Here is an 18,302-nt window from a genome sequence, read left to right on the forward strand (position 1 = left end):
CGTACTAATTACACCTTAGAACTAATTACACCTTTACAAGCTTCTGCCAGGAATAGAATTAAACTTCCTAACACTGCAATTCCAGCCTTTTTATATTTGAGCCTTTGAATTTATTCTCACCACAAGGTCCAAGTTCTGCCACTGTCTGACTGTCCCACAGGGCCTGGAGATTAGCCAGTCTTTCTGAAGGCTCCATAGTTACTTTTTTCAGAATCCTCCTAGATGCAAAAGGGAAAGGAAAAAAAAAAATCATTCATGACTTTGAAAGTACTTTTAAATTCATAAATCTTCTTTATTTCAAGTACAATTTTAAATGAGTGTATAGGAAGAATTACCATCTTTAATACAACCGACTTTTCTGCCTAAAAGTCACACACATCATGATGCCTCCCAGCAGGAGTAACATTTATTTGTCTCTTCTTTAATGATTAACCCTGTGACTACTGGAGCAACTGAGTCCTCTTCTGTGACAGGATGACTCAAGCTAAGCCGACTTGTGGCCCTCAACTAATACAAGAATGACCAAAATAGGGGACACATGGCATTACTGGTTACGCTGAAACCGCTGCTATTTATACAGTGCTTTTATGCAGTAAAAGCACTATGGTGCAAAGAGCCACAGAGCATGCTGAGTAGCTGCCTGTGGCCTCTAGGCTGCACTCTGGGTACCCGGCGTCATTCTTCGCAATCTGGTTGTGTTCCTCCTCCCCTAAACAAAAACACAATCCCTTCCTACCTTTTCAGAAATGAAACGATCTGTTTTTCTGAATGACAGGACTGCCTCATAAACTGCAGAATTCCATAAAACAGAGGGGAAGAATTAATAAGAGATATTAATGGGAGAAACCTCTTTCCCCTTTTGCTTGTTCTGGTCTTATATGATCGGCGTAACTCCAGTGCCTTCATTTTGGAAAGTAATGCCATCTGAGAGGAGAGTAAGAAATTTGATTTCTTTTCCAGGAACCAAGTTCTCCATACAGCTACACCAAATGCTCCATCAATGTTCTCAAGAAAGCCCAAAGAAAACATGTATAGGTCTCAAGGCCTTCACAGACACTCAAACACGCACAGCCTGCAGCTCTCTTTACTCTTTTTGCCTACATTTCTCACATCGTTACTGAGGTTTTTATGACAAACCTGTTCACAAATATTCACTTGTATGTGTGCTTTTTGAAGGAAGAGCTTGATCTCCATTAAGGCAGTTAATAATACTGCCACAGAAGGAAACTGGAAGTAAAAAAAGAAACTGCCAGCCAGAGTTTATGAACTTGATTTCCTACTCCACCTACAGGAAAGGTGAATAATAAAGACAGGCACCCAAAATAAAACATGTAAATTTAGCCTGACCATTTATATCTAATGTCTGTTTCAAAAGCTCGCTTAGAAAGATCAATGTATCCCAGAAAATTCTTTTGCACAGTCCACTTTCTCTAATATTGCTGAAAACCAGGAGCTGAAGAAAGTAATAGTAGAGCTGCATGATCTGGTAGAGAGTGATGAAGATGAGGCAAGGACAGAGAGAAGAAATAAAATTAAATGAAGAAAAACTACTGAGAACTGCTGCAAGATGATAAAATTCAGAGGCACAGATACAAGAAAAAAAACAACCAAAGGCAAGAACAACAACAAAAAAAAAAAGCAGCAGAGCAAAAAAAAGGTAGATAAGGAGATGTGTGATCCAAGGAGCCAGTTACACCATGGAAAGTATATGACAAGACTGCCTAGGGCTCAGTTTTGAAGAGCAAGGCTCCCAATCATGTGCATCATTTCACAAACACTGAAAGCAAACAGAACTTTTCCCTTCTCTCCCAACTCAGATTTTACTTCTAGAAAAAAAAACCCCACTGAGCATCATAGCTGGTTTGGGGGGAAAGGAGTAAATTACAAGAAAAAGCCAGAGCCTAAGCTATACCTGAGGTTGGAGAGGCAATAAGTTAAAATGAAAACTTAAGACTCCAAATACCTGCATTACCCCTTCAAAACAAAGGCTCTTTTGACCCTACAGAGCATGGATAGCCTACCAATGCTCTGCACTGCCTCTTGGCTCTGTCATATACCTGCATAAAAGCTTACTGCTTGCCTCAAGGTTTTCTCATACCCTCGGTGCACTTCTGAGGTTAGGGTGGGGAGACCCATGGACAAAAAGTGGTGGCTTGTCACCCTTTCCACACAATCTGTTGCTGCTAGAGGTGTCCTAAAAAACACTTACACTGGTGAGAGGCCAGGGAATATCTTCCTGAGGCAGGTCCCGATGTGCGCCAGCACCTCGTTCACATCCTCCGAGGATGCCATCTTCATGGAGATGCTGCATTTCTCAGTTTCCATAATCAACTGCAAATAAGAGGAACTGGGTATCATATAATTCATGTCCATTTAAAAAGGAGAGCATTTTGAATGCCAGCTGAATGCTTTGCATGCTGGTAGGAATCTGTTATTCTTTAAGACACGACACGACAACACTCCAGGTAAAGTTTCAGAAAAGTTGTTCTTGAATGTACAAGACCCCTGTACTCAAACTTTGCTTTTCCTAACAGTGCCCTGCTTCCCACGGGAATAAAAGTTTCAAAGGATCTTGACCTCAGCTGACACTCTGAAACCCAAGAACTTTTCACAGCATTGTCCTCTTTTGAAACACATCCCAGAACACCAGGAGAAACAAGCGCAGCCTGACAGGAAACTATTGAATGAGCAGGGACTGCTTCCTACAGCAAAAAGTAAAAGTTTTTAATGGCTGTGATCCCCTGGAAAAGCTCTAATGCTTTGATCTATGCCATTTAAGAAAATGTTACGGTAATATATTGTCTTGGCTCAGATGAAGCAGTAACTCAGCTAACATTACTGTCCTGCTGTCTAGGGGATACGTGCTTCAGCAAGGGGGAAACATAAAGCCTTTTGCAACCCATCTCTGTTATATATTGAGTGTTCATAACCAAATCAGATTACTGTATGACTGAGACATCAGGTCTGTTGCTGCTTTCAGCTGCATCACAGGAAGTAATGTAATGTTTCTGTATTCTCCAATGTGAATATTCAGCACAGCCCAAGTCATAAACTCTTTTAGATGAGGAGCCGTGCAGACACAGTAAGAAGCTAACATTAGGAATAAATAAGAAGTGTAGATAGACAGTACGAGAGGGGACACTGTGCAGTATGCTACAGAAGATTGGGGTTTTTTTCTTGAAACTGGTTACCAGAGCTCTTTTGGTTCCCAGTCCATGTCTAGGGTCATCACCAGGATAACCCTTGAAGAGGTGGTATTATCCCAAAAGCACACCAAAAATCTTCACACCTTTTCCCACCAACTCAACTCCTTTCTGAACCTGTTACTCTCACTCCCTGAAGATGAATGAGTGGGCAAGTAACTACTGTTTTTCATAGTCACCAATATTAGCACAGCATTTCCCTACATTACGCTGTCCATTTGTTCACTTATCTTGCAGCAGGAAGCTCTTCATGGCTTTCTGTGAGATGCCTAGTAGAAGACTACATCCTTCAGGTATCACAGATATAACATGCCGATGGTAGGAAAACTACAACAGTACAATTTGCCCTGCAAGCAATAATCTAGGATTCTGCCTGCCTTCAGCTTTAAGCCTCACACATTCAAAACACAAATGAATGTAAACATGCAAAACCTTAAAAAAAATATTTCAGGAAAACAGTATGCTAAGTGAGACTGCTGAAAATCCCTTGTAAACCCTGCTACGGCAGTGATTGTCTATGCCCCTAGGAATAATTAGCATTAGCTACAATGGCATTTTAGTACCTTAAATAAATAAAGCCACAAAAACATACACGGTATTTACTAAATGTCTTCCCATTAAAGAGATAAAAATCCGGACTTTTTTTTTTCCTCCTCCTTCAAGGAAAAGCATCAAAAGCCGGGTTAAAAAGATGACATATTAAACACAATGAGAGCTTTTCAGAGTTCATATAAAGTGTCAGATGCTCCTATTTTTAAAAAGCTCTTTAAAAGCCAAACACACATAAAACACATTGAAGACTTTGATACAATTGAACTGTCAAATCTTGTCAACATGTTCATCTTATGAACGAAAAACGTATTAAAGGCATTCTTCTTTTCAGCACCTTCTCTTTGACATTCATTTTTTTGGACACGTAACTTGCTGCCAAATATATTTTGCGTTGTATATAGTAATGGTATCAAAAATAGTTGGAAGCAAACCATTTCTGCCTGCAACGTAAGCAGTAGCTTTTGGCTTCACCATAAAGGTATACACCACAGAAGCCATTCAAGCTTGCATGGTGATTATTATATACCAGCCACCATTGTTTTATCTCTGAGAAAAACATTCACTTAAGAGACAAATAAAAACTTGTACCATATTAAACTGGGGGATGGGGGGGGATGTATTTATCATCATCCCACCTGCACAACACATTCCTAAAATTGACTCTCTAAATTCTTATCATTAAGACTTTAAAGCATCATGAATGTAGGAGCGCAAACATACAGCGTACTCACCAGATGGGGACACCTGCATGTTGGAGCATTACCTCCTTGACTAGAACAGATTTAGCAATGAGTAAACAAGTATCTTTTATCTAGAATACACTCACCTGACCCGGTTTACTGGAAGTTACTCCTTGGATTTCCAAGTAGCTGAAAGTTAGTTCTAGCTGTAGTTAAAAAAGAAAATGCCACGTTAATGCAAACATCATCTTATTCTAAAGAGCACTCATACTTTTCAATGAGGTTAAGAAAACCTTGAACCAGGCTAATGTTATTTTGCATCAATTTCTGTAACTGACACTAAGTATTTGTTAATAACTTATCTGATTGCATTTTACACTAAAAGAGCAGTTACCTGTGCTTGTTACAGATTCAGATGGTTATTAGACGTTACAGGAATACCACACTGGAGCTTTTATTGGAAACTATAAGGACATAAGCTTATAACAAAATTTATGACAAAATTTTATAGTATAAAGCATCGCTTATACAACACCCTACTGATGTGTACCCTTGTGACTGAATAATCATTAATTACAATACTTACAACATCACATATTACTCCTTCATTAGTTACACTGATCATAGATGTGAAAAATTTTACTGCACAGAAGCTGAAGGGACATGCACACACAAATTTTTTAGTATACGTATGTAAATAAAAATACCATAGATAGATAGATAGATACAGATATGGATATATAAAAGCTCAAGACTGCTTTAGCATGTCTAAAAGTATGAGAGGAAATAATGCATTAGCTTTGCCTGAGTGGGTTATCTGGACAACAGTCAGGGTAGGCAGGGCAGAAGGGGGAACATCCTGAATCCAAATGGAAGCTTAGAAGAAGGCAGGAAAGTCCTCTTCTCCAAGGACAAATCTAGGGCTACAGGGAACATGCTAAGATCTGAATTCACAACTACATAGACAAACATCTTGACAGCTGAGATAAGCAGAAAGAAACAAACCTCTTGGACTGAATCATAACTACAGGGCAAGACATTAGCATGGTCATTTCCTTTTATTTATCATTAAAACCATTGTAACTGAGCAGTCTGTCTGAATTGCACAAAGTTTCCTGTACTTTATCTTATCCTAGGTTCACAGTCAGGGTGCTCCCAGGCTAACTGGCAAACACCATATTATTCCATTTCCGTATTATTGGCAATCCTTTTCCCTTCAGTTGCCCTCATGATTTGACAGCATCAGAAGATACACGCACCCTTCAGCCATTTCTGTGCAAAGTTCACCTTCCACCAAAGACCTAACTCTGTGACCAAACTTAACTCTCAAGTTTTTGAGAAGTCTTCACGTGATTTATTTCACTTATTCTGCTGCAGGGGCAGCATCCACAGCAAACAGGCAGTTTCAGACAGGGGTGCCGTTTTGGCTGCTTACAAAGCGAGGGTACACAGGGAACCCAGGCAGGAGAGGCAGAAACAGCGCAAGCGTCTTCCCAGTGCTCACACCGACACCTGGCATTTTTGCAAGGGTAAGGCATTCACTTCTCGTCAGTCCTCTTCAGTGCCTTATTTCTAAGATAAAGCTGGCAATCTTTTGTGATGACAGGACATGGATGGCCCCATACAGTTCATTCAGGCCAGAAAGGGAAAAAAAAAAAAAGGGGGGGGGGGGGGGGGGGGGGAAATGCATAGCAGCTCTTGTTGGCTACTGGAGTAAGCTAGACTACACATATAGAAGTGAAAGGCTCTTTCTCCAGTGCTAGTCAAATTAAACAAACATATGAGACTATCTAACGTTTGTTTACCCAAATCACAATGAAATTTTAGGGAAAAGTTTCTATGATTGAAATCCGTCCTATTTAGCAAATTGTTTACCTACCAGATTGAAGGTTCTGCTTTTGCTAATGTACTGGGTATGTGCAAACATATATATGTGTACACACAATCAAAAACACTTTTCTACTCCTGAGAAAAGTTTACACAGATTGAGACTCAAGAATTCAATCTGTGAAAATCCTCTTGACTAGAATTAACAAATACCAGGAAGTATGGCAACATCTTTCGTTCATTTTTCTAATTAAAAACATGGATTTACAGTCCTTGCTTTGCAGGAAAAATATAGAACACATTCTAAACATCATCTATCTCAAACTATGAAATAATTTTTACCAGGTTTTAAAAAGCATAACCTCATTTATTACCTAAAATTATATTTTTTAAAAATCCTCTTAAAAGGCTATGACTGCCTCTCATTTGGGGACCCTTCAGTTACCAAGACAGCTAATTTCACAGTTTAAATTTTTTTCAATCAAAACTTAATGAAAGCTGGCACTAGAAATATATTCACAAACCTGAATTACACTCCCACAAATACTTCATACACTTATCTGTGGCATTGATGACACATCCAACATTTACTAATGTTGCAATTACATTTTATATAGACTGTAGCAAGAATTAGTAGGTTTTAAGAATGGCACTTCTGTCCTATCAATCCATCTAGATTAGTGGAAATGAACTGGTTGTGTTATCAATTAATATGTATAATATGATTGTAATAACCAGGGAACTGCTAAACTCCTGTATACAGCCCCCATCAGTTAATATTTAAAATAGGGAAACAATAACTAGACATGATTTAGGGTTTAGGAACTAACTAATGAGGGGATCGAGTGTACCCTCAGTAAGTTTGCAGATGACACCACGTTGGGTGGGAGGGTTGATCTGCCCGAGGGTAGGAAGGTTCTACAGAGGGATCTGGACAGGCTGGGTCGGTGGGCCGAGGCCAATCGTATGAAGTTCAACAAGGCTCACTGCCAGGTCCTGCACTTGGGTCACAACAACCCCATGCAGTGCGACAGGCTTGGGGAAGAGGGGCTGGAAAGCTGCCCAGTGGAAAAGGACCTGAGGGTGCTGGTCAACAGCCAGATGAATACGAGCCAGCAGTGTGCCCAGGTGGGCAAGAAGGCCAACGGCATCCTGGCTTGTAAAAGAAATAGAGTGGCCAGCAGGAGCAGGGACGTGATCGTCCCCCTGTACTCAGCCCTGGTGAGGCTGTACCTCAAATCCTGTGTTCAGTTTGGGCCCCTCACTACAGGAAAGACATGGAGGTGCTGGAGCGTGTCCAGAGAAGGGCAATGAAGCTGGTGAAGGGTCTGGAGCACAAGTCTTATGAGGAGCAGCTGAGGGAACTGGGGCTGTTTAGTCTGGAGAAAAGGAGGCTGAAGAGAGACCTTATCGCTCTCTACAACTACCTGAAAGGAGGTTGTAGTGAGGTGGGTGCTGGTCTCTTCTATCAAGTAACAAGTGAAAGGACAAGAGGAAATGGCCTCAAGTTGTGGCAGGGGAGGTTTAAATTGGATATTAGGAAAAATTTTTCACTGAAAGGGTTATCAAGCATTGGAACAGGCTGCCCAGGGAAGTGGAGTCACCACCCATGGAGCTGTTCAAAAACCATGAAGACGTGGCATTTCAGGACATGGTTTAGCGGGCATGGTGGTGTTGGGTTGATGGTTGGACTTCATGATCTTAAAGGTCTTTTCCAACCTAAACGATTCTATGATTCTATTAGACAATGGGGCTTTATGTCAGAAAAGGTAATGGATTGTGGTCTGATCAACAAAACTTGAAGAAGTAGGTAAAAGGTAATTCCTACAGGGGGAGATCGTGACCGCCAACTCACTGACCACCTACTCAAATGATACTACCTACTCAAAAGATGACAATGAAGGAAGAAGACAAAGTCTGCATGCTAATTTGCATTAGAGGTGAAGAAGAACGAACCAATCATTACAGGAAATAATAATGAATGTGTATTACTTAAGTATATAGATGTGGGAATTTCTGAGACAAAGGTGTGCTGTCTTGAGACAGGCACCCCTTCATGCACATCAACGAAATTAATTTGAAAATACTTTGGCCCTGTGTGTTATTGGCCTGCACACCGGGTAAATGAACCCCGTTTGGGGGACAACAATTGGACCCAATATAAAGTTATGAGGTGGCAATTGTAATGTCTTTGCTCTAAAGATATTTGTGTGAGTTGGTATTACAGTTAATCAACCTTTACTCCTTTTAACTTTGATCATTGTTTAGTAGATACATCTCAACAGCATTGTTTAAGGAAAAGTGAAGCTTGGCATCAGGTGTAGTAATAACAGTCACTCAGAACTGGCCATCTCTCAGCATACTCAATTGTGTGAGAGGTCCCTGGAGGAATAAAGTGTCTTTGCTGCATGTTCTCAGTTGTCTTGCTAGCAGTTACTGCATGCCAGTTATATGGAAGTTCTTAGGCTCAGAAAACTTCTGAGCAGCTTTTGAAAATATTACAGACTTTAGAAAATTCAGTGACTTTCACTAATCCTGCTAGAAAAGAAATGCATTTTCAACCATCCTAACAGTTGTTCAGATATAAAAGTTTAAATTTGACAAAAACCATGAGCAGACACCATTTTTTCTGATCACTTTTTTTCCATTTATCACTAAAGTAACAATTTTGTTGTATTCTAGATTTCCATGAAAACAGAAACAAGTTTTTTCATTAAGTAAATCCATTTAATAAAAGGAGTTTGGAGAAGTATCTGTAATGCTAAACTAGAAGTAGAGCTATTCCTTAGTACACCGAGCCCTAGCCTTCAAGAGCTTTTTAAATGAATTACAATGGCTTTGCTATTATCTAACAAGATCACCATCACCACCTGTCCATCATACTGCCACTGCACTGATGTCTGAGGTGTTCATCAATTGTCTCTATGTTTCCATGCAACCAGTCATCAAACCCTGTCTTAAAACAGGCTGCAAACTGCAGTGATCCAAAAGCCAACAGACAACCAACCAAAGATATCTGTGCCGCAGGGACAGGTGACCAACTGAGGGAAATAAATTTCAGCAGAAATTCAAACTAGTCATCCTACCTGTCAGTCAGCATCTTCAAATTATAGGTAAGGCACAGTCATATTTACGAGTGACCATAACTGAAAACCTGGTATCAGTTGTTCCATTTATTGATCCTGTTCTATAAAGCATATACACACACCCACACACACTTACACACCCACACAGACACACATATGTATGTGTAAAACACAACAGAATAGAACATATGCCAAATTCCCATTCACTGATTCCAAGCTGGACAAGAGATTTCTTCCACATCAGTCATTTTCGTTCATGTGGAAATTATCTTTCTCTGCTACAACAATCATTACGAATTGTCACAGGATTAGAAAAAATAATTCACTGGCATTAACAAGGCAGGTTGGCAAGATGCTTTTCAAAATGAACCACAAAAATCATCAGAAAACAGCAGAATTTAATAAAACTCAACAAAATTTCTGTCTCCAAATCAAATACCTTTCTATTTTACACTACAAACACTAAAGGGAATAATGCCATCAGCTTGTTTGGACATAAACTGTCCCACTACAAAGGTTATCAGGCTCATCTCACAGTTCTTCAGGTCGGTGTTTCCAACATAATTCTTCATCCACCTGCATTTCTAGAAATTAGAAATCCTCTGAAACAGTATATATAAATTGACAAATCCATTTAAGACAGACACTAATGGAAGCACCATTCTAACTCAACACCATGCAACACACTATTCCTCAATTTTTTTTTTAAACAGATGCACATGTATAACTAAAACATGCTAAGTTCCTGCAACTTACGTTTGTATCTAAAAAACCAGAGTATTTATAGAAACACAGTGGCTTTACCTTGGTGGGAATCCGAGATGTTAAAAGAAACGCCCGACATGATGCCAACACCTATTGTAAAAAGAAGAACAGAATTTGTAAGAAATATTTAATTTATCAGGAATGTTATTAAAGATTCTTTTCCAGGAAAATCCTGAAACCAGAGGGAAAAAGCCTCTAGTAGTGAGTGTTGATTCCCTTTGCTGTCATACACCGAAGGAAGCAAAACTGGGCTCAGATCCAGTAGAGCATAGTGAAGAGACTGCTGCAATCTGATCAGCTATAAGCTAGTTAGTACAGCATTGAGCTGCAAGAAATTTATTTAATCAATCTCTCAAGAACATCTAATAGCAATCTTAGTGACATTTTAAAAAGAAGCAAGAGTAAGAAGTCCTACCAGGAACATACGATGTACTCAAATATAACAAAAATATGCAAAATAAACATGATATTATTAGTAATATGAGAGACCATAAGCAAACATTTGCTTTTGGACACACTCAGTGTATTTATAACCATGCAAAGACTTCTCCTTGACACCACCTGCATTTCTTCTCCAGCAATGACAATGGAAAAACATGGTTAGATTAGTGAGACCAGTGACTCTGGGGAGAAAACACAACAAAACAAATATTTCAGAAGTTTTTGCCAATCAAAATATAATGATCTATAAAAGTACCACTCCAATCTCCAGTAGCACATCCCACTCACAGATTTTACGCTTTGCAAAAGGAATGACTCATTTTGCAAAACTAGAGTATTGCTTTTTTATTTATCTGCCTACAGAATTAGCTACTGTTAGCTCCATCTTTTTCCAGACAAAAACCTGAAATGAACTTAATTCAAACATCTGGATCCAAATCGCACACCACATGCAGAGCTTTTCACACAGCTGGGACCTCCTGAACCCAGTCCTGCTTGGTAAGCATCCATCTCTAGGTGAGCAGGTTTGACACAAAACATGTTCCTTGCTTGGAGAGCAAGAACCAGCCTGAGAAGGCAACCCAGCCCCCAGCTCCAAATGCCATTCAAATGCTTCAGAGACTGAATTTCAGCTTCGGCATCTCAGCTGAAACACATCTTGCTAAAACCTAAGAGCATGCATGTTGCTATATGCTAGTGTTGGATTTTAGCAGACTGTTTCAGGGTTGATGTGATTAGACCTAGTGCTCTGGTTATCACTGATGTAGATAGACCCAAACCATTGTGGAACAGTAACCATTGCCTCCTGTAAGGCTCACCCTTTCACTGAAGGCCTGTTACGCTGGCTGGCATATCCAGGCTGTCAGACATGGCATATCCAGCCTCATCCCCTCGCGCTCACGCATGGGGGAGAAACAGTCTCTCCTGCTCTCCTCCCAGCTGTGCCTATCGCAAGTACGCCTTCTGCAGAACGGCATGCAGAGAAAGGGGAAGGGCGAGTCAGAGGGGTTTTACCACAACCACAGTTTCCCCAGCCAGACAGCATCTCACTCTCACAGTAATAAAACTTTGATTCTTTCCCCTTCCCCACCCACCTCCCCAGGGCAGCCGCCCACAGTAGGTGCGCCTCACTCTCCTGGGAACCTCTGGGGAGAATCACACCCTCAGTCACACCCCTGTGTGCTCAAAAGTAAAGCTTCCCTATCAGTAAGAGTGCCCCTCTTGCCCATCATCGCACCCACAAACAAGCTGCCCAGCTCTGAAGGGGGGTAGGTGATCAGGCACCCTCCCTGCACCAGCACCACCAGCAAAATGCCTCCAGACCAGTAGGCAAGGTAGCTGCAACAGCTTCTCCTGATCTGCTTCTGCTCGCCACATCTCAGGTGCAGAAGTGAGATAGTCAGGGGAAAAGACAGCTTTTGAAGAGCTGCTTTCTGTATTTACCTTCTAGGTAGTGGCCTACAACATTAGAGGGACCAGTGTTCGTGTGTATGCCACCACAGTGGGACAGCTGGTTACGGTAAAATCATGTCACAGTCCTGTTACAAAACATTTGCCTTCATATATGGGTTCAAGCTACTGCATGAGCATTGACAAGGTCCCTTTAACGTGATTATAGTACACGAGCCATCCAAATAACAAACTTAAATGCAAACCAGGTAACCAGAAGGCTGTAACACAAATATGTTGGAAAAGGATGTTCCAACAGAGCACATGTCAGTGTATATTCTCATGGCAGATGTACCAATGCTCCCCAAATGATCTTGCTAAAACCAACAAAGCTGAAGTACCCACTTACCTTAAGAAGATGTAGTTACATACAAAGGAGAGGACTACTGTAAGATGATAGTCCCCCTTCAGCCAGTAAAGAAACGACTCCTGAGCAAATACAATGGTACAAAAAAGCCTGAGCCCTCTAATCCAGTAACACTGAGGTTTCTACAGTTTTCATGGTTGAGACTGTCGCAAACAAGTATGAGTTTGATTTTTACATAAAGCCAATTGAAGCCAAGGTCAACTATTATTGCAAAATTAAAGAGATCTGCATTTTAACATCACCGCTTTTCTTCACATTTAGCAACACAGTAGCCTCTACTCCAAATCAACTTGAGACTTGTTGGATAAGCTGCGAAACATGAACAGTTTTCAGTGACCTCTTTCTCCTCAATAAGGCTTCAGTGCATAAATAAATAATGGCTATTAAGATACTGGCTCTCCCATGTCAATAGGATTCTGCACGGTTGTTAGTACTTGCAAGGGCAACAGAACATATATTATAGACTACTTAAACCAACGTATCACTCTATTTCTTCCCTTGTGAAATACCATGCTGGCGCCAAAGGCAGTGGCATCCGGAGGTGTTTTCACACTGACAGTTCAAGGCCCCTTTTAAGCACAGAGCTATTTTTGTGAAGGAAGTCCTAGGTCTCTCTGCATTCCTCTGACATGAATAACGAGTATGTGCTTAATTGCACAATTGTCTAGGGCTTTCAGAAGTATCCAGGAGTACTGCGTTTTACGAATAGGCATATTCTAGATCTCCTGGGAGTTTTTAATTTCTTCATACAAAGAAACCAAAAAGCAGAAGTAGCCACCAGTTACTCTCTAGCAGTTCTCAAACATTTTACAGAAAAGATTCTGCCACTGTTATTTTGTACCCAGGGAACCCTGAGTACAGGAGGAGTGTCATGATGAAAATCACTTTGAAAACCAGAGACTCAGAGGAGCAGACCCCTATTCCAGGGACAACTCTAAACAAAGTGCTCCCTCCCTTCACAACCCATCAGGAATGTCAGCTGGGCACAGTGTATAACCTACCTTATCTTCTGATAAGAGAATGATCACTTGTTCAGCTGAAGGAGACACAGGCCCATTCCTCCACAACCATTTTGTTTGGCCACAAGTAGTATTGAATCATCAATAAAGTTAAAAGATCCCATCAAAAGATAAACACATGCAGGGTAGAGAGAGAGACTCAGGAGTGGATTCATGCTTTAACACACTTGTAGGCCAAAAGGTTTGCAAGTGATGGATGTGAAGGCAGCAAGCACATCCAGGCGAATTATATACAGGGTACATAACCTGGCTGCTGCTCCATGGAAGGGACAATAAAAGAGAATTATATTTAGTCTACAGTAGCTTTGGTCTGTCTTCCTACTCTGCCTTTTTTCAAGCACAAAAATAGGATTATCATTTGAATGTTAAATGACTCGTACTCACACACAGATACCCAAGTTGATGATTTCTTAACATTTTTATCACTCCAAATTCCTTAACGCTCCCTACACTGCTCACAATGTACATAAAACAAGTCAAAATTTGGAAATTAATTTGGAAACGTTCACCAAAAACATACCCTGCAAATTATTTCTCCAGACTCATGGCCTACAAGGTCATCTTCTATTTACCAGTATAATTTGTTTCAGCAAGTAAAATTAATTTGAACACAGAACCTCAGCAAGTATATCAATGAAACACAAACATACAGATGCATTTCTTGATTTATTATCAAATCCCAGCCTTATTACCCATTTTAGCACTGTAAATTAAATTAACAGGGCTGCACTGGGTTAACCCAGCCACCCTACCTGGCAGTCACAGTCTTGGGAAGATCATTAGAGCAACATAGCTCTGTGCTAATTGCATCTATTTTGCCAGACAGACCACAGCAACTCAAAGCAGTTTCAAATTCACAAGCAAATGAAATCTTTTTTAAAAAATCACTACTACCCTTTTTAAAATGCCCAGGAATAAAGAGTTCTGGAAAACACAGTGTGCGTACACAGCTTCGTGATTAAATATAAAACAAAATGAAACCACCTCAGCACTTCACGGGCCCCGGGAAGTCGCATGAAGCTCATTCCACTCACTAGCACAGATGTTTTGAAACTTCCCTCTACTGAAATCTTAAAAAAAAAAAAAAAAAAAAAAAAAAAAAAGATGGATTAGCCAAATGTTTTTCTCTTGCTGGAAACTGACACAGATATTAAAAAAACAAACAAACAAAAACTTAGTATTTTTTTGATCAACTGTTGCAGTTTTACATCTTAAAATACACTCTCTGATCCTTTTCTTCCACCGTAGTTTCTTTTCCCCCCAGCAATTGCCATTTTGTCAGCCTCAAAACTGCTTCTGTCTCTTCCATTATAATTTACTTGAGGAAAGAAACATTTGTGATGCATTTTCTTATTTAGATATCCCTCATTTTGAGAATTCCTTGAAGTCCAGAAGACAGTTGCTTTTGTTTATATACCTCTTAGTTGCAACATCCCCATTTTTATTATTATTCATTACCATTATTATCCCAAATATCAGCATTATTTTTTAAGTTTCCACACTTATTAGTTGCTTTATGGTTTCTATCATGTGTCCCATTACTACTACCAATCCAATATCTAATGTACACATAATAACATGAGGGAAAGCGGCAGCACTAATACAGTTTTTGTTTTGTTAACGTATGGATGAATCAATACATGTTAGAGCATCCGGTCTCTCGCCGTCCCTATAGGATCGACCATTCATTTCCCGGGTTGCATGCCTGATGTTGTAAATGCTCCATCCTGAAGCAACTCGAGTTCGATTCGATAAAAGGCGCCTTTCAGCACCATGTTAGAGAGCGAGCTGGTTTCAAGCAAGGCAGTCTCTGTTAAAAGCACTGAGCCTCCCTACACAAAGCAGCTAGCTGACATCCTGGAGGTCTTTCTGGAAGCCTAATTAGCTCAGGCACAACACGAATGTGTATGCTGCTTCTGAAACGGTGGTGTCGCTTGGCATATGGTGGGTTTCTCTGCAGAGCAGCAACACCAGCAAAGCAGCCCAGTTCAGCCCCAACCTAAGGGCTCACAGCCCCACCACCTTCACCCACAGCCCTGTCAGTTGTCTGAGGTTGAATTTGACTCTGCTCATTTGGTCTCTGCTACTTTTAAAGTGTCACCTATGATAAAAACAATGACAAACCTCGTTCATTCCTGTTCCTACTTATTTATCCACCAACACTAAAGCAGTCTTTTGTAGCTGGGAAAGATCCTTCAGGAAAGGGTTAGTGCAATTAAGTTCTTGGCATTCACACACAAAAACCAGAATTTCTCCCTCCCTGAGCTGACCTTAGCCGAGTTGAACACGTTCCCAGGCTTGCCTAAGTCGCCGGTGCCTACGTGACCAGCCAAAGACCTATGCAAAACACACCCCAGAGCAGACCCTCCAGCAGTAAGGGAAGCTTATTTGCATCAGTACAATTCTCTCCTGCTCAAGACGGGGGGCAAGCTCTGCAGCACAACTAAAGACCTCGGCCATCCCCACGAAGGACTGCTCTGCCGCGTGTTTCTCTACGATCATTCCTGAAGTCAACCACAGCTTCTTCAAAAAGGTCCCCTTGCTGGAACCAGGGATGGAGAGCCTGCCTGCCCTCTGCCCTGCCACCAGCACGCTGTGCGGAGCGCAGGTTTTCACTGGTCCTTACTGCTGCTGTGCTGCATTAAAATCCTCAAGCCTCATCTGTTATGGGCCACCAATCTCCATATTTTCTGGATGGCAAAGGATGATATGGGGAACAGTTTTTAGTTGAAATGGGTTTTTACAGAAAAGTAGGGTCAGATATCAGAACTGCTGGCAATAAATCTTCTGTGTTTAAAGAGAGAAGAGGCACCTTTCAAATTCATTTAGTGAACAAGACAGGGGACACCACAAGATGGCATAACGGAGTGCTTCATTCAAGTTTCCCTTTCAGTCTAAGTTAGGGAGAACTCTTTCAACAGAAATGCTTATTTAGCTGTTGGAGTGCTGTTCCAATATGTAAAGCAGTTTCTACTTCAGAGGCAACAATGAACAAGTCCTGCCTGGAAGATACCTAAGAAAAAAGTATCCTCATTTTTAAATTGACAAAAAAACGAGGCATGGACATGCCAAGAGGTTTGCCTAAAACAAAAGGGCAAAATGAAGTGACAAAGCTTGGAAGAGAAGCTTGGAGTAAATGGTTCCTAATTCTGGAGTATGAGAGGAAACAACATAGCTTGGAGGTTTATCAGCAAATTAAAACAAAATCTCTTGCCTAAACCAAATTTGCTCGGTAGCTCCTCCAACAACTATAACAAGACTACCACTATCACCTTCAGGCAGTGTCCTAGCCCTGTGAACTGTTTGTAAAGGATGCATGAATCAAATTTGGCTTCTTTAACACCTGGAGCACAAATAAATACAAACACTTGCTATAAGCCTGTCTGCAATATGCAAATAACTCAGCTATCCCAATAAAGGTGGGATTTCAGAAGATACTGACAGGGGTTCAGCTTTGGCTGGACACCACCAATGGCAGCACCAGGAGCCATGGGCACCCCAACTGCCAGCCCCTGTCACTTGAGGTAGCTTGTGATGTGGTCACCAGTGGTGCAGACTGGGACTCCCCTGATTCAGAGACTCTGCAGTCCAGAATTCTGTATCGTATCCTATCGTTTCCATTAACCGCAAGGCTGCCCGTGGAGGGGTGGCCATCTATTGCATATGTGCGCAGGGCTCCGTTGTTCTTTCAACCAGTCAGACATGGAACAGATTTTCATGGCCTCATGAGAGATGTCCAACACAGAGCAGTTACACCGAGGTGACCCCCTGCAGACTGCAAAACCTCCTTGCCATGTTCTTCTCACCGCCACACAATTCCCAAGAACAAAAAACCACAGTGCTGTAAAGCACTAAATACCAGAAGACCTAACTACTACCCTATTGTTTAAGCCTGCTCTGAGTCATGAAAATAGGCAACACAGAGCAGCAGCATTTCACGGATACAAAGTCCTCTCCATGGCACTGGACCCAGTCTGGGCTGACCCCAGCTGGGGCAGAGGAGGGGAGCAGGCTCAACAACATACATTCATTTGTAACTCATCAATGAGGCATACAACCAAAGGGGTTTTTCCTTCTCTGTACCTACGTTACACCTAAATAGGTCACTAGCACATAGGTGCTAATACACCTTTATTCCAGTTTTTTTCCCCACTTTTGCTCTCCTCTGCATACAGCCATTATACAGATTCACTGCCTCCATTCAGGTTATGAAGTGCCACAGCAGGATACATTCCCTACATACCAGCCTTTTACGATGTTCTAGCCCCCAATACTTGGTTAAATAACAGGTTGAAAACACGCTGTTTACTTGTAATTCAAAAGGCCCTGGGCTCCAGCATTTTCTGTGCAACAATTTTTTATGTTCTTGCATTACTTCTCTCCATCATAAAAGGAGCGTACAGGCACCCTTTAGAAAAACCCTGCCACTACCTATCCGTGGTGTTAATAGTAAGAAACATCCGTACACCTTCCCTCTTCCTACACAGACCCCCTTTCTGGGTTTACGGAGAGCAGGTAAGAGACTGGAAGCCTTTTGGTGTGCTGCGTATGATGCTGTTTCTATGCAGAAGCAGCTGGAAATAGATTTTGCTATTGCAGGGCTTTTATTCTTCCCTTTAATTTTATCACTTAGAAATGCCAGATTAAACGTTTTGCAGATTAAACGTTTTGCAGGTGACAAGGTTGCTCTCTTTGTAAGTATGTCACATGCAAACATAATACAGAATTTTAAAGACCAGGAAACAAAACAAAAACTTCAGGGACACAGGAAATGCGATTTGATCCATAATGCAAGCGTTTTGTAAGAAACTCTTCTAACAACCATTCATATTTGCTTTTAGTTAGCAACAATTAAATGAAGATTCAGTTAGTAAAGTACAATGCACTTAGCTCCACTTAATATTAAAATAAAA

At 41.0% G+C, this 18,302-nt stretch overlaps 1 protein-coding gene across 4 annotated transcripts in view; it reads right to left on the bottom strand.

The window, feature by feature from the left end:
* CARMIL1 (capping protein regulator and myosin 1 linker 1) overlaps positions 1-18,302 on the bottom strand; it is a 196,353-nt gene that overhangs the window by 106,577 nt on the left and 71,474 nt on the right. For all 4 annotated transcript variants that reach the window (XM_075022848.1, XM_075022847.1, XM_075022845.1 and 1 more), the window contains 4 exons: positions 10,153-10,203; positions 4,582-4,641; positions 2,210-2,331; positions 121-218 (listed from right to left, as the gene is read on the bottom strand). In XM_075022848.1, the coding sequence (XP_074878949.1) occupies positions 121-218; positions 2,210-2,331; positions 4,582-4,641; positions 10,153-10,203 (331 nt within the window). The remainder of the gene's footprint in view (positions 1-120; positions 219-2,209; positions 2,332-4,581; positions 4,642-10,152; positions 10,204-18,302) is intronic.

Source organism: Buteo buteo, chromosome 3 (genome assembly GCF_964188355.1).
Source record: "Buteo buteo chromosome 3, bButBut1.hap1.1, whole genome shotgun sequence".
In the NCBI taxonomy this organism is placed as follows: Eukaryota; Metazoa; Chordata; class Aves; order Accipitriformes; family Accipitridae; genus Buteo; species Buteo buteo.